The sequence below is a fragment of the Bos indicus genome, chromosome 16, assembly GCF_029378745.1.
Source record: "Bos indicus isolate NIAB-ARS_2022 breed Sahiwal x Tharparkar chromosome 16, NIAB-ARS_B.indTharparkar_mat_pri_1.0, whole genome shotgun sequence".
Taxonomy (NCBI): Eukaryota; Metazoa; Chordata; class Mammalia; order Artiodactyla; family Bovidae; genus Bos; species Bos indicus.
Window position 1 is genome coordinate 40,093,140 of NC_091775.1, and position 27,842 is coordinate 40,120,981.

At 39.9% G+C, this 27,842-nt stretch overlaps 1 protein-coding gene across 8 annotated transcripts in view; it reads left to right on the forward strand.

The window, feature by feature from the left end:
• The first annotated feature begins 15,112 nt into the window (after positions 1-15,112).
• The window catches only part of DNM3 (dynamin 3), a 646,555-nt gene continuing 633,825 nt past the window's right edge, over positions 15,113-27,842 (forward strand). For 7 of the 8 annotated variants that reach the window (XM_070768173.1, XM_019976685.2, XM_070768169.1 and 4 more), the window contains exon 1: positions 15,113-15,440. In XM_070768173.1, coding sequence (XP_070624274.1) covers positions 15,280-15,440 — 161 coding nt within the window. In that variant the 5' untranslated portion in view covers positions 15,113-15,279. The remainder of the gene's footprint in view (positions 15,441-27,842) is intronic. The other variant, XM_070768175.1, reaches the window with a different exon arrangement.

The following is a 27,842-nucleotide window of genomic DNA, read 5'->3' on the forward strand; positions in this document are numbered from 1 at the left end:
GCCATCTATAAAAAACTAGGGAAGGCAGAATGTATGGCCAAAAAATAGGATATAATTTCTCATTTGAGAATGAGGGTGGGGAAGAGATGGAGGTCAGAGGAGCCTGGCAGGCTACAGTCCATGGGGTCGCAGAGGAGCCTGGCAGGCTACAGTCCATGGGGTCGCAAGAGTTGGACATGACTTAGTGACTAAACCACCACCAAGGATAAAGGAGGAAATATGAAATTGGCATCTAGATGCGTGAGAGTGAATTGGCTATTGAAAGGCTGTAGTATTGCCAGGTCTATTTGAGGTTCAGCAATATTAACATAAAGTGGTTCCTTATCAACATGATGGTATGTTTGTGTGCTTTTCCTAGCCATTTTTCAGCTTCTTGGGTGCAGGCACAGAGTAGCAGGAGAGTTGGATTTTCCCAGGGCTGGATTTTGTTAAGTGTGATAAATTGAGAGAAAAGCAAGAGGGTGGAGGGTATAAGTAAGAGAGTGTTTATAATGACAAATCATGGCATTTAAACAGGATAATGGAAACAAAGACATAATGGGGGTGAGGAACAGTGAACAGATGGTAGAATTAATTGACTGTAGGTCCTAGTGGGGCTGATGGATTATTGCAGGTGGGCACTATAGATTCTATAGAATAGAGAATGAACTGGAAAGAGAAGTGGATGGAGGTCTGAGTGTGGGATGTTTGAATCTGAGATTATGGTAATTGTAGATGTGGTAATGACAAGGGGAGATGGACTGAGATGGGGTAGAGGACAAAATAATTTGAGGAGAGAGGAAAAGCAAAGAGGACAGCATTGAAAGTATCAACAGCATGGAATTGGAATCACTAAGAATTAAGACATGCATGTTGTTAGAGTGGCAGTTGTCTTGAAACATGAGAGAAAACGACCAAGAAGTGGGTAGATGTCTACAAAAGGGAGGGGAGGTGATAACAGACCAAGATACAGATTCAAAGCTGGAAAATTTTAGGGAAAGGGAAAGACAATGATTTAGAAATAGCAATGAGGAGCATGGACTATACATACTTTACTTTTAGTCCTAAGAATTTAGATCACTTGAAGGAGACTACCACTAGAGACTACTCTAGTAATCTGTAGACAGATTCTACAGATTCTATCTGCCTCAGGGCAGAATAAGGTTTCTGTTAGTAACTTTGGAGAAAAGTTGAAGGTGAAAGAGAACTTACTGCTAATAGACTACGGGGTGCAGAAGGCACAGTGGAGGGATTTCAGGAGCAGGGGGAGATGGAGGTAGAAGAGCTGAGCAGACTTATGAAAATAATATAGGTTCTATATTTAACATAACGATTATCAACGATAGCATGATAAAGCTCTTTGTCTTATTTGCTTCTGACTATTTCTATGAACTGGGCTCTGCCTGCAGCAGGTAGTAGATGTTCTACTTCTCTCCTGTCTAAAATGGATCTAATTTTTGAACAGGGAGAAGAAGCAGATAATACAAGAGCCCTCAGCCAACAAGACTAGACTTAATTGTCCCTCAATTCTCTAACCAATTGCCCTAAAAGAGACTTCTCTGATTTTCTTCTTCTGTTTGGATCAAGACATCTGGATAGGACAGAAGAATCTTTGAAGAGCCCACCTCAATTGCATGAAAGACTTGGCAATTGGAAACTTTTCCCTTCTATGGCCATGTTTAATCCCTTTGGATTGTGAGAGAAATGGTGTCAGTGGATGGAGGGCCACCACCAACACTACAGCCAGATCCTTCTCCAGTGAGCCACTGCTGAAGACTGATTTTAAAAAGAAAAGGAAGAAAGAAAAAATTTTATTAGGATAGATGATAAATGCCTCATCTGAAACATATGCATGCTCATTCACAGAAAACGCAATTGTTTTCTTGCTGCTTCCATGGCCTCCTTGGTGGAGCTGTCATTTTGCAGATGTCAATGGCCTGAAGGGTCCCAGTGTGTGTGTGTGTATGTGTGACAAATTCCTGTCCTGCAGCAGAATATAAGTAGAGCATGCCCTAATGGAATCAGAGGCATTGCACACTGAGGTTGGGATTCAGTCTTCCCAGTTGAAAAATTTCAGAATATATTTCTTCAGCAATAAGGTATTTTCTGAACTTTTCACCAATAGAAATAAATAAATTACATAAATGGGGTCCAAGATGCTTATTACTTTTTATGTGATTTCTTTTCTTTCTATTCTCTTAGCACATAGCAGGCAGCATTTATACTCCTAAAATTTATGTGAGAATGAAAGGAAAACAGAAAATTTTCTTCTAGCTCCTCTAAAAGAAGATTTTGAAGGTCATATAGGGAAGCACAGAGAAGATTTTATCAGAATGACTGGTGCATGGAATAGTGATGTGGTGGTAAAATCAAGAGTGTACTGTTTTGATTTTTTTTTTCCAGGTTCAGCTCTGAGACCTCAAAGTATTGACTTCTCACAATGAATTGTTCTTTGAAAGCATGGATACAGGACTAATTCTTAGATCTGCAAATATTTTTTGAAGACAAGTGACGATGCTAGCTGGAGGAGGGTCTTCAGGCTGAGAGAAACAGGGTTGAGTGGAATTCCTTCTTGAATGGTCATTACAGAAACTATAAAAGAAGCCTCCACAGAGAGTGGGAATTTCTGAAGATCTTTGGTTTCAGAGATACCGTGTTTGCCTACTTTTGACTGAGACTCTGAAAATTCTCAGTCTAACACAAAAATATCCTTGCGTCATTGGCTATCTTGATTCTACTTTAAGCCCTTTTCAGCTCTACATGGAGAACAACAAAAGCTGTAAAGCAATTAAACTTAGTTGTAATTTCTACATCAAGGTCAATCTTGGCCCATTTTTGCAGTCAAACTTGCTGCTTCCTGGATGTTCTTATCTATTTGTGAAAACTCATCCTGGTTTCCATTACTTCGTCATGCTTGATCTCTAGCAAAATGTTACTTTCCCCTACACTTCCCATTTGGTTATTTCTGGGCTCTTCCTAAAAGTGAACTCTTTCACAATTCTTATTTACCAGATGAAAGAATCCTGAAATTGAGACCCATGAATTAGTAAGATTCTTGAAGGTATTTTCTCATATAGATATTTTTTACATAAGTCATTTAAAAATTAGTTAATGAAAAGCCTTTTGGTAATTAATAAAACATATATATAATCCCTGTGTAGGTTTGGATAATTACAAGTAAAACATCTAATAGTGATTTGGTACTATGCAGTTTATAGACTATCTTAATGTTCATAATTTATTTGATTTCATAGAACAATAGTTCTATGAATTTAAAGGAATGGATATTAATATACCAATTTTACAATGAAATTAAGGGCAAGGAGGGTGGATAACATAGCTAGTAGGAACTTGAATCCCCGTATGCTGACTTAAGTTTGTGGCAATTGAAATAATTTATGTAAAGATAAAAGCTGTTCTTGTTCACAAACAGTACTTTCCTGCGTATTTTTTCAAATTTATTTTAAAAATTTTGATGCAATTTTAAAGGGTACATACACTCTGTTTACAGTTATTGCAAAATATTGGCTATATTCCCTGTGTTGTACATCCTTGTAGCTTATCTTATACCCAATAGCTTATGCCACCCACTCTCCTACCCCCTCTTATTGCCCCTGCCACCCTCCCCACTGGTAACGACTAGTTTGTTCTCTAGATCTGAGTCTGCTTCCTTTTTGTTCACTAGTTTGTTGTATTTTTAGATTCTACATATAAGTTTACCATGCATTTTTCAATATCAATATTAGGTTGGCAAATTCAGGCACTAAATTTTCCCTGTTTCAAGCTTTTCACACGGGGATCCACGTATGGCCCCCCTGAAGAAAATGCAGGAAGGATCTCCAGTAGTTCTTAGCTGTGTGCCACTGGCCAAACCACCTGAGCTCTCTAGGTTCTCTGTTTCCTTAACAGAAGAGGGAATGGTGGTGCTATTTGACTGTTAGTTATTACTTCAAAGGCAGCTATGTTGGTCTAATGAAATATAATAACTGACATGAAAATGGTTTGAGGCTATAAAGCAGTACACAAAAGCTGTCAGTGTTGTTCATCACCACTGTCTTTGGCAAAAGGTCTAGGAGGGAGGGAACTGGGGTTCAGTTGGGCGTTGCATGTATGATCAGGGATGAACTTTTCTGAGGTTTACACTTCTGTAAAATAAGAGAGAGGAGATGGGGTAAACCAGGCAAAGCTGTCTTAGGGCACTCTCTCTGTGGGGTGTTTATGGGGCTCTCTCCAGGCTTGTCCCCCTGCCCCACTTCCAGACCCCCACTTCTGAGCTGGCACTATGGTAATATTTTCTGTGCCGTGTGTGCTCAGTCATGTCTGACTCTCTGTGACCCCATGGACTGTAGCCCGCTAGGCTCCTTGGTTCATGGGGATTCTCCAGGCAAGAATACTGGAGTGGGTTGCCATGCCCTCCTCCAGGGGATCTTCCCAACCCAGGTCTCCTGCATTAAGGCAGATTCTTCCTTGTCTGAGCCACCAGGGAAACATATAGCTAATAATGGCTTAAGGTATTTTTTTCCCATTTACAAGTGATGTTTTCCCATTAACATGATACTTCAAAATTTCTTAAGAATGCCTCTACATTGGCAGAATTTTGAAGTCATTACAAGCTTTTGGTGAAGGGTAGGTATGCTTTTATTTTGGATTGTGGCTATCATTTGGATTGTCCCCAGACTATCATGCTTTATATTACCATTTCATGAATGCCAGAGGCTATTTATTTTTATTGCAGTATAATTTATATAAAACCAAATGCCCCATTTTAAGCATACAGTTAATGAGTATTAACAAACATACAACCAGGTGACCACCATCAGTCAAGACATAGTTTCCACATGCCCACCCTCAGCTTCACACTGCTTTCTGTCAATGTAGATTAGTTCTGCTTTGTCTAGAATGTCATATAAATGTATTTATATTAAGTATAATATTTTTTGTCTGGCTTGCTGATGCCATAGATTATGGCCTATGCTTTAAGCAAACCAAATTCAGTGCATGTAACTACTTTCCTATAATCGTGAATAGTCCGCAGTTTTGTGTACAGAATGAACTCTTGGCTAGTGGTAGTCCGTGGCATCATGGTGGCCTGGGCTTGTGACATTTTTTCTCTTTAAATCAGACAGAAATGTTTCCCCTTAAAAAATTTTACAGTTAGCTGGTTATCTGCTGTCAGTGAATGGCAAAGTTTTGGGAATAGGGGAGCTTGCAGACTCTCCTGCTTCTATTTGCAAAGGTCCTTTAACCTTCCATTATGCCACTTCTGTTTTTGATACAGTGGTATGTATATAAACCATCATGGTTCCATCAGATGGCATTTATTCAACTTTTTAAATTGTAAGAATATGCTCATTATAGAGAGTTTGAGAAATAAGTGGAAAAGGACAATAATTTTCCCCCATACTTTCTCATCAGTTCAGTTCAGTTGCTCAGTCGTGTCCGACTCTTTGCGACCCCTTGAACTGCAGCATGCCACGCCTCCCTGTCCATGACCAACTCCCAGAGTCCACCCAAACCCATGTCCATCGAGTCTGTGATGCCATCCAACCATCTCATCCTCTGTCGTCGTCCCCTTCTCCACCTCCCCTCAATCTTTCCAAGCATCAGAGTCTTTTCCAATGAGTCAGCTCTTTGCATGAGGTGGCCAAAGTACTGGAGTTTCAGCTTCAGCATCAGTCCTTCCAATGAACATCCAGGACTGGTCTCCTTTAGGATGGACTGGTTGGATCTCCTTGCAGTCCAAGGGACTCTCAAGAGTCTTCTCCAACACCACAGTTCAAAAGCATCAATTCTTCAGCACTCAACTTTCTTCACAGTCCAACTCTGACATCCATACATGACCACGGGAAAAACCATAGCCTTGACTAGATGGACCTTTGTTGGCAAAGTAATGTCTCTGCTTTTGAATATGCTATCTAGGTTGGTCATAACTTTCCTTCCAAGGAGTAAGTGTCTTTTAATTTCATGGCTGCAATCACCATCTGCAGTGATTTGGAGACCCCCAAATAAAGTCTGACACTGTTTCCACTGTTTACCCATCTATTTCCCATGAAGTGATGGGACCAGATGCCATGATCTTAGTTTTCTGAATGTTGAGCTTTAAGCCAACTTTTTCAGTCTCCTCTTTCACTTTCATCAAGAGGCTTTTTAGTTCCTCTTCACTTTCTGCCATAAGGATGGTGTCATCTGCATATCTGAGGTTATTGATATTTCTCCCAGCAATCTTGATTCCAGCTTGTGCTTCTTCTAGCCCAGAGTTTCTCATGATGTACTCTGCATATAAGTTAAATAAGCAGGGTGACAACATACAGCCTTGATGTACTCCTTTTCCTATTTGGAGGGAATAACATTAAATTTCTGGACACATTTCTTTCCAGTTTTATTTCCTAGACATGGTCTTTTATGTAATTTGATAATACATCATATAAAATTTTGTACCCTGCTCTTTAAATTTAATATTTCAGTCATAACATTTCTTTGTGTCATTAAAAAGTCTTCACAAACACCTTAAATGGCCATTTATAGCTTATGAAATATGTGTTATATATATGCACATTTGTATGTAGAGAGAGATTTATAATTCAATACATGAGAATTTAAAAGCACTAGAGGGACCTTCACTTTTAAAAGGAACCCTATGTCCTAAAAAAAAAGATCCTATGTGATTCCTATTCTAACGTTAGTATATAGGGATTATGTTTACAGGAGAACACAGTTATACCTACTTGACAGAAGGACGCACAAACTGGCTACTAAATCAGACTTAATATAGAGAGTTCTCCTTAACCCTTCTCTTATACTCGCCCATTGGTATTTCTGCTCTGCATGTGTGTAGATTTAGCTATGCTTCCATGAGACTACTGGTGAGTTTCCATCTGTCGGATCTCAAACTGACAGACGTTATAGGTGTAGGAGATTGGAATGTGCTTCCAGAGTTATTTTGCTTCTTGATGACAGCTGATAAAAAATATGGACAATGAAACTGGGAGTCTTTGCCCTCTCATCACCCCACAGGCTAGAGGAGAGAAACCCTGAGAGGCATAAATGTCAACTACAATGGCTACAGTATTAAAAGTCTGTATACCTATATTGGATGTTCACTGGGTTTAATAGAACTCAAAAGATGCCCTCAGACAGGCTGATATTGCAGTAAGACCTAAAATCCGTCTATGAGATAATGTTTCGAAGGACCAGAATAGGTCTTAAATAGTACACAGATTAAGAATATTATTTATGTAATGATGCTCAAAATGGACAACATGACAAATTCTTAAGTTTTTATTCAGTTCTGCTTCATAAATATTTATTGGCCATCAAGCTAGGCACTGCAGGAAATATATGGAATATGATTTTGCAGAAATGTGACTGATTTAAAAAAATGAATTCCTGAATTCATATATTGAAGTATGTGATGTTCTTTGAGAGGTTAAACATTTTTCTAGGGATGTTTTTATCATTTCAAAAATTTCTAACTCCTCTCTTAGAGCTTGCCTTCAAGCTTATAGCACATTTAAAAAAATATGTATATAGTATGTATATACACATGTATATAGATATATATTTAATTCTTAAAAATAGCCAAAAGTTTTTTGGTGCTAAGTCCTATGAATGAGGTAGTAGATCATTGTGGCTAACATTCTGTTCATCTAAAATGATGAGTGACTGTGGAAAACTGAGTTTGATATTTGGGGTAAGATTTGTCAATTTCAAAAGAAGAGAAATGTGGTATTATTGTAGTAAGCTTGTTGCTTCTCAAAATGACCCTGAAGAAAAATATTCATTCAAATATAAGAGTTCTGAAGTGTTTATAAATAATTCTAATTTCTTAGCTAGAGAACCACACCTAAAGAAGGCTGTCAACTTTTGGAATCTTCTGCTTTGCCAAGAAGATGGCATGGAAGCAAGTGTCAGAGTTAGAAAGTAGGAGGTGGCATTAATTACTTGTGGCTGACACAGGGCTGAGATATCTTGTGACACAGTCAGGAAGCTGGGGTGCCTGACAGGGCTCCTCTTTCCAGCTTTGCACTCACCCTCAAAGGTGTAGGTTGTCTTTCTGTCAAAATCTCCCCCTGCTTTTCAAGTTTTCCCTTGCTAGTTGTTTCATCCAGATTAATTTATGCAAAAGTGGTGTCTGCGTCTGTGTGTGTTTAATTCCTTTTGGTTGCAAGTTATTGTAGGATTGATTCTGGAAATAGGGAGTAAAGAAGGAAAGCAATTAGAAAGTAGTTCAGGATGGTTTCTTGAAGTAGGTGGACGGGGCTGACTTTTACTAAGTTCTGGAGCATAGAGATGGCATGCGTCGCTTCACCATACATGAACTTCAAATGTGTATGAGGACAATAGATGTTCTGTCTAGTGCATGTAACCTTGTCTCCTATAGTGAAGTGCAAGATACTTGAAGCACAGATGAAGCACTCTTTTATACTCCTCACAGCATGTAGAGTGCAGGACAGACTCATTAAAGCTCACCTCAACAGTCACCTCTCCACTGAAACTTCCATGATGCTCTCTAGGTAGAATTACTGCTTTTCATCTCATGTTCCTTTAACCAAACCTGTGTCTTAGCTTGGGCTGCCATAACAAATATAGACTTGCTGGCTTAAACAACAGAAATTTATTTTCTCAAAATCCTGGAGTTTGGAAGTCCAAGACTAAGGTGCTGACCAATTCAGTTCCTGGTGAGGATCTTCTTCCTGGCTTGTAGATATCCGTCTTCTCACTGTGTCCTAACATGGCACAGAGAGAAAACAAGCAAGCTCTCTAGTGTCTCCTCTTAGAAGGACACTAATCCTGTTGCATCAAGGCTCTCCTCTTATGACCCTACTTAATCCTGATTACTTCTTCACTCCAAATACAGCTACACTGTGGGGGTAGGGCTTCAGTTATGGATTTTGAGTGTACAATTTAGTCCATCGCACCCTAAGAACACTTAGAACATTGTATTGTAATAACTTATGTCCCCAATAGACTGTGGTCTTTTTAGGTACGAAGCACTGTGTTAGGCATTGAGAATCACAAAGGTAAATCTTGCCCTCAAGGAGCTTGTCATTAGTTGTATTAGCTTTCTATGGCTGCTCTAACAAATTACCACAGACTTAGTGGTTCAAAACAACACAAATGTATTAACGTACAGTTCTGTAGGTTGAAAGTCCAACACTGGTCTCTCTGGGCTAAAACCAAGGTATTGGCAGGGATGTGGTTCTTCAGGAGGCTCTGGGGGATAAAGATAATTTGTTTACTCACCTTTTCTAGCTTCGTGAGGCTGCTTGCATTCCTTGGCTTGTGATCCCCACTTTCTCCATCTTCAAAGCCAGCAAAGTTGCACCACTCTTCTGTGGTGCATAGAAGACATAGCCGGGAAAGGCTTTCTTTTCTTAAACTGGGCCCATCTAGATAATCCAGCATAATCTCCCCATCCAAAGCTATTTAATTTAATCACATCTGTAAAGTCCCACTTGGCCACGGCAGATAAGATGTTCACAGATTGCAGGGATTAGAATGTTCCAGGGGTTAGAATATTTTGGGGCCCATTATTCTGTCTACCAGGTTAGTGGAAGACAAAGATGTAAATTAGAGGCTCAATGCAACGTGTCAAGTGCCATGTGAAGATCTATCTATTCAGGGTACAGAGACTTGGGAAGCATAGAAGAAGGTGGCTGTTCAACCAATGACAATAAAAAATAAGACACGGAGAGAAGAAATGAAGAGAGAGGAGATGGGTTCCAGGGAGATATTAGGCTGTTACTAAAGTAACTCTGCTTTTGGAGTGTGAATTTTAAATCATTATAACTAGGCTCAGACACATTTTTATTAATCAAAATAGGAACCGTTGCAATCAACACATTTTTGCCAGTAAGAAATAAATTTGTTTATTCCTATAGCATAAAAATCTGTTTTTGGGGATTTGATGAACCCTTTGAAAGTATATTCTGCCTCCTGCTGGTTATGGAAGTTATCCCTGCAAAAAGCTATCAAGATGCTTGAAGTGGTAGTCGGTTGGTGAGAGGTCAGGTGAATATGGTGGATGAGGCAAAACTTCGTAGCCCAATTTGTTCAACTTTTGAAGCATTGGTTGTGTGATGTGTGCTCGAGCATTGTCGTGAAGAATCGGGCCCTTTCTGTTGACCAATGCTGGCTGCGGGTGTTACAGTTTTCAGTGCATCTCATCAATTTGCTGAGCATACTTCTCAGATGCAATGGTTTCACCAGGTTTCAGAAAAATGTAGTGGATCAGATGGGTAGTAGACCACCAACCAGTGACCATGACATTTCATTGATGCAAGTTTTGCTTTGGGAAGTGCTTTGGAGCTTCTTCTCTGTCCAACCACTGAGCTGGTCATTGCTGGTTGTCGTATAAAATCTATCACTGTATGCATATATCACACTTGTTTATTCATTCACCTACTGATGGACATTTGGGTTCTTAGTCTTCTGATTTTAATGGGCATTTTTATACAAGTATTTTTATGGTTAGAGGGAAGTTTATAGCATTAAATGTTGAGACTAGAAAAAATGAGTCCAAATATGAATAAATTAAGCAGAAGTACTTGTGGGACACTCAGGCAGTGAGGTCTAGGACCAACTTGGAATACAATATAAGGCTCAGAAGAGTTATTTAGACTAGTCTCTAGTCATTATCTAGATGGACCATGCAGAAGCGCGGCAGCTGCAACGGACTGTGAAGAAGCATGGATGAGAGGACCTTCTCCATGCCCAAGGTCAGGGGCGGGCGACTGAGAGGAGCTACCCCATGTCCGAGGTCAGGGGCGGTGGCCGAGACAAGCTACCCCACGTCCGAGGTCAGGGGCGGCGGCTGAGAGGAGCAACCCCACATCCAAGGAGCAGTGGCTGAATGGGCACAGGAGGGCCGAGAAGAGCTACTCCATATTCAAGGTCAGGAGGGGTGACCTCATCCAAGGTAAGGAGCAGTGGCTGTGCTTTGCTAGAGCAGCCATGAAGAGATACCCCACGTCAAAGATAAGAGAAACTCAAGTAAGACGGGAGGTGTTGCAAGAGGGCATCAGAGGGCAGACACACTGAAACCATACTCACAGAAAACTAGCCAATCTGATCACACAGACCACAGCCTTGTCTAACTCAATGAAACTAAGTCATGCCGTGTGGGGCCACCCAAGACGGATGGGTCATGGTGGAGAGGTCTGACAGAATGTGGTCCACTGGAGAAGGGAATGGCAAACCACTTCAGTATTCTTGCCTTGAGAACCCCATGAACAGTATGAAAAGGCAAAACGATAGGATATTGAAAGAGGAACTCCCCAGGTCAGTAGGTGCCTAATATGATACTGGAGATCAGTGGAAAAATGACTCCAGAAAGAATGAAGGGATGGAGCCAAAGCAAAAACAATACCCAGTTGTGGATGTGACTGGTGATAGAAGCAAGATCTGATAATGTAAAGAGCAATATTGCATAGAAACCTGGGATGTTAGGTCCGTGAATCAAAGCAAATTGGAAGTGGTCAAACAGGAAATGGCAAGAGTGAACGTTGACATTCTAGGAATCAGTGAACTAAAATGGACTGCAATGGGTAAATTTAACTCAGATGACCATTATATCTACTACTGTGGGCAGGAATCCCTCAGAAGAAATGGAGTAGCCATCATGGTCAACAAAAGAGTCTGAAATGCAGTACTTGGATGCAATCTCAAACATGACAGAATGATCTCTGTTAGTTTCCAAGGCAAACCATTCCATATCACAGTAATCCAAGTCTATGCCCCGACCAGTAATGCTGAAGAAGCTGAAGTTGAATGGTTCTATGAAGACCTATAAGACGTTCTAGAACTAACACCCCCAAAATATGTCCTTTTCATTATAGGGGACTGGAATGCAAAAGTAGGAAGTCAAGAAACACCTGGAGTAACAGGCAAATTTGGCCTTGGAATACAGAATAAAGCAGGGCAAAGGCTAGTAGAGTTTTTCCCAGAGAATGCACTGGTTATAGCAAACACTCTCTTCCAACAACACAGGAGAAGACTCTACACATGGACATTACCAGATGGTCAACACCGAAATCAGATTGATTATATTCTTTGCAGCCAAAGATGGAGAAGCTCTATACAGTCAACAAAAATAAGACCAGGAGCTGACTGTGGCTCAGACCATGAACTCCTTATTGACAAATTCAGACTTAAATTGAAAGTGGAGAAAACCACTAGACCATTCAGGTATGACCTAAATCAAATCCCTTATGATTATACAGTGGAAGTGAGAAATAGATTTAAGGGACTAGATCTTATAGACAGAGTGCCTGATGAACTATGGATAGAGATTCCTGACATTGTACAGGAGACAGAGATCAAGACCATCCCCATTGAAAAGAAATGCAAAAAAGAAAAATGGCTGTTGAGGAGGCCTTACAAATAGCTGTGAAAAGAAGGGAAGTGAAAAACAAAGGAGAAAAGGAAAGATATAAGCATCTGAATGCAGAGTTCCAAAGAATAGCAAGGAGGGATAAGAAAGCCTTCCTCAGTGATCAAGGCAAAGAAATAGAGGAAAACAACAGAATGGGAAAGACTAGAGATATCTTCAAGAAAATTAGAGATACCAAGGGAACATTTCATGCAAAGATGGGCTCAATAAAGGACAGAAAACATATGGACCTAACAGAAGCAGAAGATATTAAGAAGAGGTGGTAAGAATACACAGAACTGTACAAAAAAGAGCTTCACGACCCAGATAATCATGATGGTGTGATCACTCATCTAGAGCCAGACATCCTGGAATGTGAAGTCTAGTGGGCCTTAGATAGCATCACTACGAACAAAGCTAGTGGAGGTGATGGAATTCCAGTTGAGCTATTTCAAATCCTGAAAGATGATGCTGTGAAAGTGCTGCACTCAATATGCCAGCAAATTTGGAAATCTCAGCAGTGGCCACGGGACTGGAAAAGGTCAATTTTCATTCCAATCCCAAAGAAAGGCAATGCCAAAGAATGTTCAAATTACCGCACAATTGCACTCACCTCACATATTAGTAAAGTAATGCTCAAAATTCTCCAAGCCAGGCTTCAACAATACGTGAACCGTGAACTTCCTGATGTTCAAGCTGGTTTTAGAAAAGGCAGAGGAACCAGAGACCAAATTGCCAACATCTGCTGGATCATCGAAAAAGCAAGAGAGTTCCAGAAAATCATCTATTTCTGCTTAATTGACTATGCCAAAGCCTTTGTGTGGATCACAATAAACTGGGGAAAATTCTGAAAGAGATGGGCATACCAGACCACCTGACCTGCCTCTTGAGAAATTTGTATGCCGGTCAGGAAGCAACAGTTAGAACTGGACATGGAACAACAGGCTGGTTCCAAATAGGAAAAGGAGTACGTCAAGGCTGTATATTGTCACCCTGCTTATTTAATTTATATGCAGAGTACATCATGAGAAACTGGGCTAGAAGAAGCACAAGCTGGAATCAAGATTGCCGGGAGAAATATCAATAACCTCAGATATGCAGATGACACTACCCTTATGGCAGAAAGTGAAGAGGAACTAAAAAGCCTCTTGATGAAAGTGAAAGAGGAGAGTGAAAAAGTTGGCTTAAAGCTCAACATTCAGAAAACTTAAGATCATGGCATCTGGTCCCATCACTTCATGGGAAATAGATGGGGAAACAGTGGAATCACTGTCAGACTATTTTGGGGGGCTCCAAAATCACTGCAGATGGTGATTGCAGCCATGAAATTAAAAGACACTTACTCCTTGGAAGGAAAATTATAACTAACCTAGACAGCATATTAAAAAGCAGAGACATTACTTTGCCAACAAAGGTCTGTCCTGTCAAGGCTATGGTTTTTCCAGTGGTCATGTATGGATGTGAAAGTTGGACTGTGAAGAAAGCTGAGCCCCGAAGAATTGATGCTTTTGAACTGTGGTTCTGGAGAAGACTCTTGAGAGTCCCTTGGACTGCAAGGAGATTCAGCCAGTCCATCCTAAAGGAGACCAGTCCTGGATGTTCATTGGAAGTACTGATGCTGAAGCTGAAACTCCAATATTTTGGCCATGTCATGCGAAGAGTTGACTCATTGGAAAAGACCCTGATAATGGGGGGGATTGGGGGCAGGAGGAGAAGGGGTCGACAGAGGATGAGATGGCTGGATGGCATTACCGACTCAATGGACACGAGTTTGGGTAAACTCCCGGAGTTGGTGATGGACAGGGAAGCCTGGTGTGCTGCGTTTCATGGAGTCGCAAAGAGTCAGACACGACTGAGCTACTGAACTGAACTAGTCATTATGTGTAGTTAATGCCATGGGGAAGTCCTTAGGTAGACTAAAACGTTCATGAATTAAATCCTGAGTAGTATGAGTATTTGAAATGAGGATCTGTCCAAGGAGGCTGAGAGAAGCATGACAATTTATCCTTCTGTGTCCCCAACACAAAGCATAAGATCCAACGCAGTCACTTAGTTCGCTAAATTTAAGAGAATGGGAGCAGAATACATGGTTATTGACAGAGCCCATAGGAGGTAGATTAGGAGGAGAAATGGAGTGAAGAGTCACAAAGGACAGAATGAACTTGAAGAGGGCGAGTGGTGCCAGGTAAGCACAATGGACTCTACCTTTGCTTCTGCAGGGCTAGAAGAACCCAGCGGTTCAAGTTGTATGATTAGGTAGGGTCAGAATACGCAGGGCCTGAAACGGATGTCAGATTGAAGAATTTAAGACTCCAAAAGGCCGGCCACCCCGAGAAAAGCCAGGGTTCTGGAGTGGGCCGTGAGAACAAGAGATTTCCTTTCGGGAGGTGCACTCTGGAGGCATTGCGCTGGTGGTGGCATCTGAGCTGCTGCTGCGGCCGGTGGCGACAGTGCTGAGCTGTTACCAGTAGAGTGCTTTCCACTGGACTTTGGCTTACAGTAGCTACTGAAAGGGAACAGTGCTGTCGGCTGGTGCTGCTATTTCATGCCGTTCCCTGACCAAGTGCTGTTAACTCTATCTCTGAACCTTGGCACCAGATGACAGAGGCGGTGGCATCTGGCCGCAGCTGGGAGGCAGTGCATGCGCGCCGGGCGGGGATGTCTAGCTGCGAAGCCTAGCGCACAGCAGCCGCCCATCGCGGCGAGGGCGGGGCGGTCGCGAAATCAGGCCACGCCCCCCCCTCGCCTGCGCAGGCGCGCTTCGGGGCCGTTGCTGTCAGGAGCGCACTAGAGGCCGGACAGTGGCGGGATCCGACGTCTGGCTGTACCCGGCTGACTAAACCCAGCGCGGCGAGGGCGGCGCGGCCCCGGCTCCCTGCCAGGTCGCAGAGACTAGCAGGGACTAGCGGGCAGCCGGCGGCGCAGGCACAATGGGGAATCGGGAGATGGAGGAGCTCATCCCTCTGGTGAACCGTCTGCAGGATGCCTTCTCCGCGCTGGGACAGAGCTGCCTGCTGGAGCTGCCTCAGATCGCCGTGGTGGGCGGCCAGAGCGCCGGCAAGAGCTCGGTGCTCGAGAACTTCGTGGGCAGGTGAGCACGCGAGGGGGAGGGTGAGAGGAGGGGGCGACCCCTCTTCAGGCCGCTGAAGCGTCGAGGGCAGGAGCCCGAGGCTGAACCAGGGGCTGCAGCGGATCGGAGGGAAGAGCGGCAGTGTCAGTGAGGGCGGGCGGGGTCGTCCCGGCTCCGGGCATCCTCTGTCCCTCCCCGCCTGGTGGCCCTCCTGTCTGCCTTTCATCCTGCGATACAAAGCCATTTCCTCCCCGTCCTCCGGTCTGGGAGTCGGGGAGGGGGTCCGCCCCAGGATGACTTCCCCCTCCCGCCCGGTGCGCGCCAGCCCGGGGGACGGCCTGAATGCGTAGCGCTCCCGGGCGCTTCCCAGTCCCCTTTCTGTTTTCCCGGTTCAATATCCTCCTCCTTTTCCTGTCAGCCTCCCCGGGCTCTCCGCGAGGCTGTGGGGTTCATTTCCCTGCCCCTCCCCCCTTGGAGATGCTTTCCTTCTCGCCCTGGTTTTCGGCTCCTGTCAGCTGTCTACTGTTCGAGACAGTCGTCGCCTGCCCCTAGCAGGGAAGGCGGGGTTCGAGGAGAAAGAAATCGTTTGTTGTGGTGAGGCTTTAACCCGCGACGCTTCCCCACCGTTTTCCTAAGGAGTCCAACAATAAAAGGTGGTTTTGTTTGCGTGTGCACCTACTCACAGCTCCAGGCATACGTGAGAGAAACCGAGGCAGAGACTCGGAGAGGGGGGTGCACTGGGACTTGTGTTGTCCAGGTGCCATGTCATTCCTGCATCATCTCGGAATGGACCAGCATCTTTCTCGTACTCTCTCTGCACCCCCTTCCCCAGCATCATCTTCGATTCCCTAAGCTTTTATTTGTCCTGCGAACCTTCAAGTTAACAGCTGAATTGAAATTATGATTCCAGGTTTCGTAGTTACTCTTAATTCAGAAAAACCCAAATAATTCATTTTTAAATTGGGAATCAGCATCCCCCCCCCCCCCCCGCCCCCGCCCCCCGCACTGAGCAGTGCATGAGAGATTAAGTTACCTTAACGGCCTTGGCTGAGGAGTGCAGACATTTGCTAAGAAAAGCCCATTGGAAAGCATTATGAAGGCTGAAATCTGTTCCTAGTAATAAACTAGGTAGAAATGTACAACAGCTGAGGGAGGGGGCCAGCGACGGTACAATACAGAGACTGTACTTGACTCTTTCTGTTTGACTGGTTAGTGATTTGGAATTCAGAAGGTTCGTGGTTTGTTTTTTGGCTTTTCTTTTCTTTTTTGTTAGTGTTTGTGTAAAATTTAGATATTCCCACATCTTTGGGAATGGTAGTATCCATAAAGTGTATATTCTTTTCTCTCAGATGTTGCTCTCTCTCTCAGATGATACTCTTAAGGATATTTTTTTTCCTTCCTGTTTGAACTAGAAAGCTAAGAAACCTAGTTGTAAAAAAAGTAAAATTGCTGACAGTTGGCTGTTATCTTTGACTAAGTCACTTAATCACTTTTCTCAGTTTTATCATTAATTTTAGTAGTGAGAAAAGTGATGGTAAAGCATTTTGCCTACGTCATCATAGACTTAAGGTCTAGAGACGGATGACTATGTGATTTCAAACGTGTACACAAAACAGTCACATACATAAGGGTTTTACTGTCTTTGATTTATTGTCAATGAAATTCAGTAAATTTAAAGTGGTATCTATAGTGAAAGTGAGGTTTGATGAGGTTTTTTTGGAGATTTACAAATTCCAGAGCATTTAACAGGAAGCCTTAATAATAATTTAACTACTTTTGTTTTTTAAACAAATACTTAAAGATTAAAATTGTAAGTAATTAAAATGCAATGACCATATTTTATGCATCTTTCATATATTTAGTTGGATGAATCTGCTTTATAAATGCACTTTTTGCGGCAAGAACTTTTGAACCTAATGTCGATTTTATGCACATATCTTGATTCTGTTCTTGAGATTTTCAAATCCTGAACATAGTCACTGATGCTAATAAAATTGTAAATATCTTTCCTCACTAGCTATCCTCTTTCCAAATGAGAATTTTAAAAATCTGAAAGAGTAAAATATTTTAGCTTGAACACTCTTTATGATAGAATGAAAAATAGGGACGTTGTAAATATTATGTTCACCAGAGTATTTATCAGAATACCTTAGTAATTTATTGGTAATTTAATTTACCAATAATTAAATACTGTAAGAATGTCAAGTCAAAGGAAAGGATGAGCATAAAGAAAAAACTGATTTAATAAATATAGCAAGGCTTTATTATCTGTAGAGATGACACCTGCCAGCAGAACTTATATATTAGGTGAAAATTTAATTAAAAAAGTAATTTGATTTTAGTAAAGGTTTCAGTCATTGAATTATTGAGGAATCTAATTTCTAATTATAAACAAACCTTAGGGAAAAAGGAGTTAAGTTTTTTGGAGTATTTTGTTAGGAGATTCATTCTAGGTGGAAAAAACTGCTCATATTGCACTGTAACCTTTTATCTTTTTATTATCCAGAAATTTTTCAATAAAGATAAGGTTCTTTAAGAATGAAACTTTCCTCTTTTACATATAGCTGTTTTCATTTTAAGGCTCTGACCTCTATGCAGTTATTGAATGCAGTCATAAAACAAGGGCTCATTACTTGGGTAAATTAGTAGCATTTGTTCACCATTTAAGCTTATCCTCTTAAGTAATGATGAATTTTCTTCTTAACATTTAGCAATCCATGTTTAGTGGACTGTCTCTTTCTCTGTCTGTTTATATTGATTTTTTTTGACACCACTGAATGAATTTGGATGTGAATTTGTTTACTTCATTTAACTATAACTAAAATCCAATTTTGGGGACAAGTTTTGAGACTGTTATGAATAAAATGAGTCTTGAATGAACTATTTGTTTGTGATTTTCTTGTTAAAGTGATGAATTTACATATTAATATAATGTAATATAGTGTGAGAAACCAAATTGTTCTTTTGGGTGTTCAGATGAGATATAGGCTCTCAGTGAGAGGCAGCTTAAGGTCTAATGAATAGAAGCTGAGACTCGGTGGTCTGAATATAGGGGTTCATTAGATGGCATGGGGTCTGTCCATTGGTCTTGTTTGTGTGTAGAAGAATTTATTCAACTACTGTTACATGCCCCCCCCCTTTTTTTTAACAGTGCAGTGAGATGATGATAATGGTCAATGTTTATAGAGTATTCATAATGCATCAGGTGCTGTTTTAGGTGCTTTTACATAGATAATCTCATTGAATCCTCTCAACCTCCCAAAGAGGAGGATACTCTTAAGAGTTCCATTTCACAGAAGAGGAAATTGAGATTTAAAGACTTTGAGTAACTTGAGAAGGTGATTTTTTTTTTTTTTTAAATTTGGAGTATAATCGCTTTTGGAGAAGGAAATGGCAACTCACTCTATTATTCTTGCCTTGAAAATTTCAAGGACAGAGGAGCCTGGTGGGCTACAGTCAATGGGGTTGCAAAGAGTTGGACAAGACTTAGCCACTAAACAACAGCATAATTGCTTTACAATATTGTGTTGGTTTCTGCTATACAACAATGTGAATCAACTATCTGTATACATATATCGCCTCCCTCCAGCCTCCCCTTGTCCCATCCTATCTCTGTAGGTCATCACAGACCAGAGCTGAGCTCGCTCTGCTGTATGCATCAGCTTCCCACTAGCTAGCTATTTTACACACGGTATGTATATATGTCAATGCTACTCTCTCAATTCATGCCACCCTTTCCTTCCCCTGCTGTATCCACAGCTCCGTTTTGTACCTCTGCAGTCTCTAATCCTGCCCTGCCAATAGCTTCATCAGTACAATTTTTCTAGATTCTACATATATGTGTAAATACATGATAACTGGTTTTTCTCATTCTGGCTTATTCACTCTATATGACAGACAAGGTTCATCCATATCACTGTGAATGACCCAATGTCATCCCTTTTTATGGCTGAGTAATGTACCATTATGTATATGTACCACACCTTCTTCATCTGTGGGTGGGCATTTAGGTTGCTGCTGAAGTTGAATTTAATTTAACATAAAATCAATGGAGCTGGGATTCAGCTTGACGTATCTGGGCTTTATACTTGTGTTCTAAAACCTCTGGGCTGTATTGAACTCTTCCCTATTGAGATTTACCATTTTCTCTGATAAATACTTTTGATGTCTTTCTTTGATCACACTTCAAATCACCACCTAAAATAATAAGAAACTGCTATATTAATAATTTCATTCATAATTTATTTACATCAGTCTGTCTTGCCTCATTTCACAGAGAGTTTGAGGCAACCCCTTAAGTAGAAGCAACATGAGTTAAGAGATAAGTATTTTTCTTTACTATATTAGACATTCTTGAAGGGAGCTCTAAGATGTAATTGGATTATTTAAGTATGTGTTGAGAGGGAATATAACTTGTTTATAGTGGTGTTAAGTGAAACTGTACTAGTTGCTAATGTGTAAATGCTTTTTAATGATATACTTGTTAGAAACATTAGTTCTTGAATGCTAATTATGTAGGCAGAGGATTCACATTATTTTATTCTAGCTTAAATGGTAAAATAGAGTTTCCATTGTGCACAAGTAGGTTTTTTGATGAGTGGGGGTCAAATAAAAGATAAAGTGAGTATGTTGAGGGGAGTTCATGTCAATGTGAAAATCTCATGTAAGGTATATTTATTTGGTTGTAAAGTTTCTAAACATGGGTATGTTGATTTATCAAATTAGAGTTGTTTTGCTAGAGAACCTTAAAAGTGAACCATTTGATGCTCTTGTTGAAGAGACATGACCAGATAATTTTTTAAAAATTCAAAGCCACTTATATGTCTTAGATACTAATTTAGTCTTAAATCCTTTGACTGATTTCAAGAGAGTTTTTAAAAATTGAAGCAGTAATAGTTCTCTAATTGCAAATAAGATTAGGCACAGAGCATGCATTTTAGTGAACTTATTAATTCAGAAATAGTTTTATTTAAAAAAATATCAAAGCATCTGATTAGTGAATATTTTTCAACAAATGGCTTCCAAGTATTAAAGTTATTAGATAAATGAGTGCTAACAATTAAAATGTGATAATTGTTGAAAATCATACTTCATGGTTCCCAAGAGCCTATTTAAAGTGTCAGAAACATGAACTCTGTTTTATCCAACAGTTAATTTTTATAAAATTAAATATATATTTATAAATATACATTATATTTTTAAATTTTTAAAATTAAAATATAAATTATAAATACAAATTATAATTATAAATAAAAATAACAAAGATATTTTTACTGTATTCACATTGTACAATATTCTTTTAGGTTATCACAAATTCAGTTTGTAGGATTTAATTGTAACAATCAATTATTAATAATTCCTGAGAAGCAATATGCCTAGGTGAACTGGACTGGATAGGATATCTCTGTTTTGAAATTTACTTATGATGAACAGATATTAAAAAAATGCACTGGATTAACTTCTTTAAGAATGAAGTTGGGGAGATGTTGTTACCCAAAACTTTGAAGGAATGGGAACTTAATAGTTCGCTATTCTAGAGAGTAGGTTCTTGGGTCCTTTACCAAAGGGACATACATTTAGTAAATTGTTTGTCTTAGGTAGTCAGTACTTTGTGCTGGGCCTAATAAGTAGAGTTAAATTATGATGTTTTGCTTAAATTACAATTAATTTTAAGAAAGGACTGCAAGCAGCTAAAAGAAATAGAAGAGTTTTTCTTTTCCTCTTCCACCAGAGCCACATCAAGAGAACTCAGTGCTAGTATACTGTATAGAACAATCCATTTATTTTCTAGATGGCCAAAGGTTTGTCTACATCTGCTTTGCTTTTTTCTCACACTCAGCATTAATTTAAAAATTCTAAAGGATTGTGTTATAGTAAAAATGAACATTGTAAAGTGGAAGGAAGGAGGAGGCCAGGATTTGTTTCGCCTTACTTGTTGGCAGGCATGGATGCTGTTAGACACATTTCATGCCTTCTGTACCTTGTTTTCATATCCCCATGTTAATAAGGAAGGTGATTCAGGGTTAGAGAGACAAGTAATTTGTGCAAGGTCACATGACTAGCAAGTGGCCAAGCAGGGATTTAGTCTTGGGTGTGATTCTGGTTGATAACTCTTGAGAAATGTGGGCAAATAAAGTCAATGAGTGGGTATTATTGAGTTCTAGGTATCCTGGGTAAGAATGTAGAAGGAAGTATGAATGTACAGAAGCTGATATAAAAAGAGAATTGACAGCATAAGGTACGAGACCACAACTTTCAAAGATTTTGTTAAAAATGAAGACAGTTGGGTATAATGAAAACTAAATGGGACAAAATAATTTATACTGTGTCAATTTATTCCTACAGAAAAGAAAAACCTCTGAAAAACTACAGTTCTGAAATTGAGCTGCGATATAGAGGAAAATAGACAGTATTGGAGATATCAGTGTCATTTGGCAGCCGGTATCATTTTAGCTCAAGGCTGCATGCACTGAAGTATCGATGTTAAAGCAGGGAGGTGGTAATCTGTGTCTCAGTGTTTGACTTGACAACAAGGCATTGAATTTAGATTGTCAGTTTATCACAAAGAGACACTGTATGTTGCATAGGGCCTGTGAGAAGAGTAGCAGGAAAGAATAGAGGTTGGGGAGATTAAAAATATAACTGGATACACTGAGGGTGGGATGGATCAGATCAACTAAGGAGCTTGAAGGCACTAATACTTAAGGGAGGTGGAATTCTATTTTTTAAGAATAAGGCATTTAGTTAAAGGAGTGGAGTAAGTAGAAGACAAAATGTTACGGAAAATGTTCTAGAAGCAAACTTGAGAATAGAATGTATTTATAAAGGAAGATACAGGCAGAGGGAAGGTTGATACTAAGTGATTTGTATTATTGAGTTAAACACCATTCTAGAAAATTAGAAAGTTTATTAATACTAAATTGGTGGGTTTTTTTTTTTTTTTTTTTTGGTCAGAGCTGGCTTAGCTTTTTTAAAATCAGTAGTGGAGATAGGCATTTCAATAGGTTCTATAAGAAACTTTCTTCTGGCTTTACTTTTGCTCACTTCTTGGAGCTACATTAGGATACAGAGAAACAAGAGATTTGCCCAAGGTCAGAAATAGAATCAGAGTTGAGTTTGGAACTTGGTGTTTAGAACTGGGAGCCCTGTGGCAGTTCATCATCTTCTCTTTCTCCTCTTATCATTTTAAAGTACCTCCCTCTCATCCTCACTACCTTCTTTCCCCATTTCTTTCCATTGGACCAATCTTTCCTTCTCCTTGTTACTCCTCTCCATTACTTCTCTTGATGGTAGACCAGCAATGAATTTTTTTTTCCTTCATACATAATAGGGTAAAGAGACAGGGAACAGGATGTTTCTCAGGCTAATACACTGTTCCTAGTGGCAAAGAACCTGCCTGCCCATGCAGGAGACACTGGAGACCCAAGTTCGATCCCTGGGTCGGGAAGATCCCCTGGAGGAGTAAATGGCAACCCACTCCAGTATTCTTGCTTGGAGAATTTCCTGGACAGAGGAGCCTGGTGGGCTATAATTCGAAGAGCTGGACACTACTGAGCAACCAAACACAACTCATACACTAGAGTAAATTGTAACTTTTGGGAAACAGATGGGCCCGGGAAAAGACTGTATGAAATAGTGGATGTTTTCACACTTTATTAATATTTTCCTACCAGTTGTGCATATCTAGAAAGTCGTGCCTGGGTTGGTCACTGATTGGCCTTGCTTAAACTGGGGAAAGCTGCTGAAACGTTGTGTGTAAGTTAAGTAATATAATGAAAAGGTTACTATGTAAGAAGTGGGTGAGATTTTTGAGAGAAAGAATGAATTATTTAATCCATGAATTATATGAATGATACAGTATTGCTTTAGATTTTGTCTTTCCTGTAAACATCCCTGCTGAAGATTCTCTGTTTCCAGGACTTTAAAGTGTGTGTCTCAATGCTTCTTTGTGATGGTGTCTTATTTTCATTTCCCACAGCTTAAAGGTCGTGCTATCTCTGGGAATAACACATTCATACCTATTAGAAGTGAGTAGGGCTTCTGCAGGACTTTATTGTCTGTTGTTTTTGTGGCTTAAAATTGAAAAGACTAATCCATTTAAATAATTGGATGGGTGCTTTAATCTCACTTAATGTATTTGTTTTCTTAGACCCTGAAAAAGCCAGAATTTGGAAAGAAGTCATCATATTCTGGTGATTGAGGGCAGGCTTTGCTGCTAGGCACATTAGTCCCACCTCTGACTCCATAATGGATACAAACATGGCGTCTCAGCAAGGCACTGAACTTCACTGAGATTTAACTTCCTCATTTGCAATATAGAGACAGTAATACAGATTTCATTGTTTTATGTGCTTTTGGGTTCCAAGTAAGATGGTGTAAAGTGTGTGACCCATAATAAGCATTTAATAAGTGATTTCTATGATACTGTGATTTATTAGAAAAACATGTATTTCATCATTCACATGACCAAAATATAATTCTCAAATATATTTGGTCTGTGTTCATAGTTTCTCACTTATAGTTCCTCAAACCCTTGGAATTTCCTAAGTTTTGAAAAAAGGTGTCTTCTGTTAGGTTAATGAGGTGACTTTTGGAAAGCACCCAAGCATGAGGGCCCTTTGCCTGGGGAACCAACCTTGTGATTAGAGGGTTAGAAGTCTCAGTCTCATCCCCGTGCCCGTTCCTCCCCCAATATCCCTGCAATCTCTAGGGAGAGGAGAGGGGCTTGAAGTCAAATCAGTTACCAATGGCCAGTGACTTTTTAAAAAAATTTATTTATTTATGGCTGTGCTGGGTCTTTATTGCTGCATGCTGGATTTCTCTAGTTGTCGTGAGTGGAGACTTCTCTCTAGTTCTGGTGCATGGGCTTCTTGCTGTGGCGTATGGCTTCTAGGGCATGCGGGCTTCAATAGTTACTGCTTTTGGGCTTAGTTGCGCCATGGCATGTGGTATCTTCCAGGACCAGGGATCATACCTGAGTCCCCTGCATTGCAAGGTGGATTCTTAATCACTGGACCACTAGGGAAGTCTGCCAGTGGCTGATGATTTAATCTATCACAACTATGTAATGAAGCTTCCATAAAAAAACAAAAAGGGCAAAATTCAGAGAGCTTTTGGGCTGGCAAACACATGGAGATTTGGGGAGAGTGGTGTACCTGGAGAAGGAATGGAAGTTCCTTGCCCTTTCCCCATACCTTGTGTTATATGTCTCTTCCATATGGCTTCCTGATACATACCTATTTATAATGAAACAGTAGTAAAATAAATAAAATGCTTCTCTGAGTTTTCTGAACTGCTCTAACAAGTTGTTTGGACCAAGGAGGAGGTCGTGGGAACATCTAATCTGTAGCTGCTGCTAAGTCGCTTCAGTCCTGTCCGACTCTGCCTGACCCCATAGACGGAAGCCCACCAGGTTCCCCTGTCCCTGGGATTCTCCAGGCAAGAACACTGGAGTGGGTTGCCATTTCCTTCTCCAATGCCTGAAAGTGAAAAGTGGAAGTGAAATCATTCAGGCGTGTCTGACTCTTCGTGACCCCATGGACTGCAGCCTACCAGGCTCCTCTGCCCATGGGATTTTCCAGGTAATAGTACTGGAGTGGGTTGCCATTGCCTTCTCCAAATCTGAAGCTAGTTGGTTAGAAACATTTCTAACAACCTGGGCTTTAGATTGGTGCCTGAAGTTGCAGGAGAGGGTGGTCTTGTGGAACTGAGCTGTCAACCTGTGAAGTCTGAGGCTTTCTCCAGGTAGATCGTGTCAGAACTGAGTTGAATTGTAGGATACCTAGCTGTTGTCCAGAGCACTGCTTATTGTTGGCGTGAGAAACCACCTCTGCATGTTGGAATTGGTACTAGAATCCATTTGTTTAATGGTTATTAGTTTTAGTCTTTTATCTAGAAATGGACAATTTCTAACTTTTTAAAACAAGTAAATCTAGGAGAAAAGATAGTAGTGTTTAATGTGCATGACCTGTAATAGTGCATTCAATAAATGATTGCTATTAGTTTAAGTCTTTTATCTAAACTGGACATTTTCTGAAACCAAAGCAAATTTACGAAAGACAATAGATAGTAATGTCTATTTACAAATTTTTTGTGCATGTTGGAAGATCACAGCTGCATCAAAATGCTTACTTTTAGATCTAACTTAAAGATTTAAAAATTACAAAGTTTAGTTCTGGATCTTAAAGTATATTTGGATCTTTTTAAAAGAAAGTATTACCCACATTTAGCATCACTCCAGTGTATATTTAAACAGATATATACAAGTCCAGTTTGTATACTCTTCCTTCCCAAGAGTTCCAAAGTACTTATCATTTATTTTTATTAATCCTTATGGTATCCCTGAGAGTATGGTAAAAGCATGTTTTATTAACTTCAATTTAGAAATATGGATGGTTGAACTGGAAAAAGTTAAGTAACATGCTAGGGTTTGAATGGCAAATACCAGAGATAATGAACATAGAATTAATCACATAGAGATAATACAATTAAAAGGAATTTTGCTGAAATTATTTTCAGATACTCTCCTAGAGAATGAATTTTAAGCAAAGTATTTAATTCTGTGATATTGATAAACCATTCTTAGCATATCTTTATCTTTTGGAAATGTTAGATGAAGTTGTAGGCAAAGATGAAGGTAGAAGTGGGAAAAACAACTGAGTCTGACTGATGAAGGAGGACAACTTAGCAAGAATATTAGTGAAGGTCAAGGAAGAGAAATGACCTATAGCCAAGGAATCAGGAGGTAAGATAGAAAAATAGTGTCAGGTGCTATTAGACCTTACAGAAGTATCAAACTTCTTGAAGTAGGTGTTGAAGTAATACCCATGACTTTATTTTCAGTGGAAAGATTCATATCTTGAGTTAATTGACATTTTCACAACTTGTTAACCTCCAGTTTTATCTCTGAGCTAGTTAACTGGTTCCATTTGGAATTACATTTTCTTTATGTTTCTAGGTATGCCTCAAGCTTTGTGTAAGAATAGTTTTGGATTATCCAGAGGAGGCTTAGAGCTTTGTGTGTATGTGTGTCTGTTTTCTAGTTAATAAAACAGAAGCCCATTATTTTCATATATTTTAAGAAGGAGAAAAGATTTGAATAAAAAACACAAATAGAATCTAAAAAGGAGGGAGTTATGAGTATTTGTGAGTTATTTAGTTTGAGGTGGATTTAATTTATACCCACAGTAGATGTTCCCTGGATGTTTGTTAAAAGAAATACCTTGGATGAACTGAGGCAACATGATGGAAATCAAGGAGAGCTAGGATTAGTCTGGTCTTTACTGTCATCCCACTGGTCTTCCTCCACTCTCCCTGTCTGATTTAGAGGCTCCTTTTTAGTGGTCCTTGTTCATACTTCACTGCATGGGGATCTTACTGTACAGTTGGTTGCCTTTGTCTGTCCAGCCATTTGCAGCTTCCATGATGTCAGGAGTGCTTGCACTTCATTTGTCACCTTCTATAAACAATGCTGGCATGTAGTAGGAGCTAAATGAATGACTTAGCTGTGTGACTGTATATGTTTATCCAAGCTGAAGCATATGTTCTTCATCAATACATTTATTGAGGTTGGAGTGGATGTTGGACTGGATACATTTTTTTCAAACAAGAGTATCAGAGTTCTTTCCAGGTAATGATAAGTTCTGTATTGTGAAACTTTTGTGTTAGTTGCATATTTGTTTATGTGTACCATGCTGCAGTATAAAATGTATTTCTTACTGTGGTTGTCCTCAAAATGGTTGAATGCCTCTGGACTAGATTAAATCTAATGTTACTTCTAGTCGTTTATTTAATTGTTCTGTATTTCCATGGTAGGACATATCTTTGTATAACAGAAGACAAAATTCACAGTATACTATTTTACTAGGTGAGTTAAAATGAAGATAATTTTATTATTTTTATTTTTTAAAATTAATTGAAAAAGGAATATGCCTATGTGATTACACCTCTGACATTCCAATAGTGCATATAGTAAAAATTGTCTCTCACCAAGGTTTCTTATTTATTAAGGTGTTTAATCTGCATATCTGACAGATTATTTCTGGGTTATATTTTCTTTACATGATGTCGTTCTGATTTTTGAGGGCAGAGAGAGTTTAAGAAACTTGTCTGGTTGTAGATAAGTGATTAAACCAGTTGAAAAAGAACATGTTTGAAAATTCTTTTAGCAGATGGATTATTCACTCACTCTGTCATTTACAGTCCCCTACATGCAAGAAAATGTGAGGTTCTTTGTATATAACAGCTCCTTCAAAGAACTTGGTGACCCCAAAGGGTACAAGGGTTGATATGCACAGGCTATTGTTATCAGGGTAATGAGGCTAACAAATTTGGCAAACCACTTCAGTATTCTTGCCTTGAGAACCCCATGAAGAGTAGGAAAAGGCAAAAAATTATGACACTGAAATATGAACTCCCCAGGTC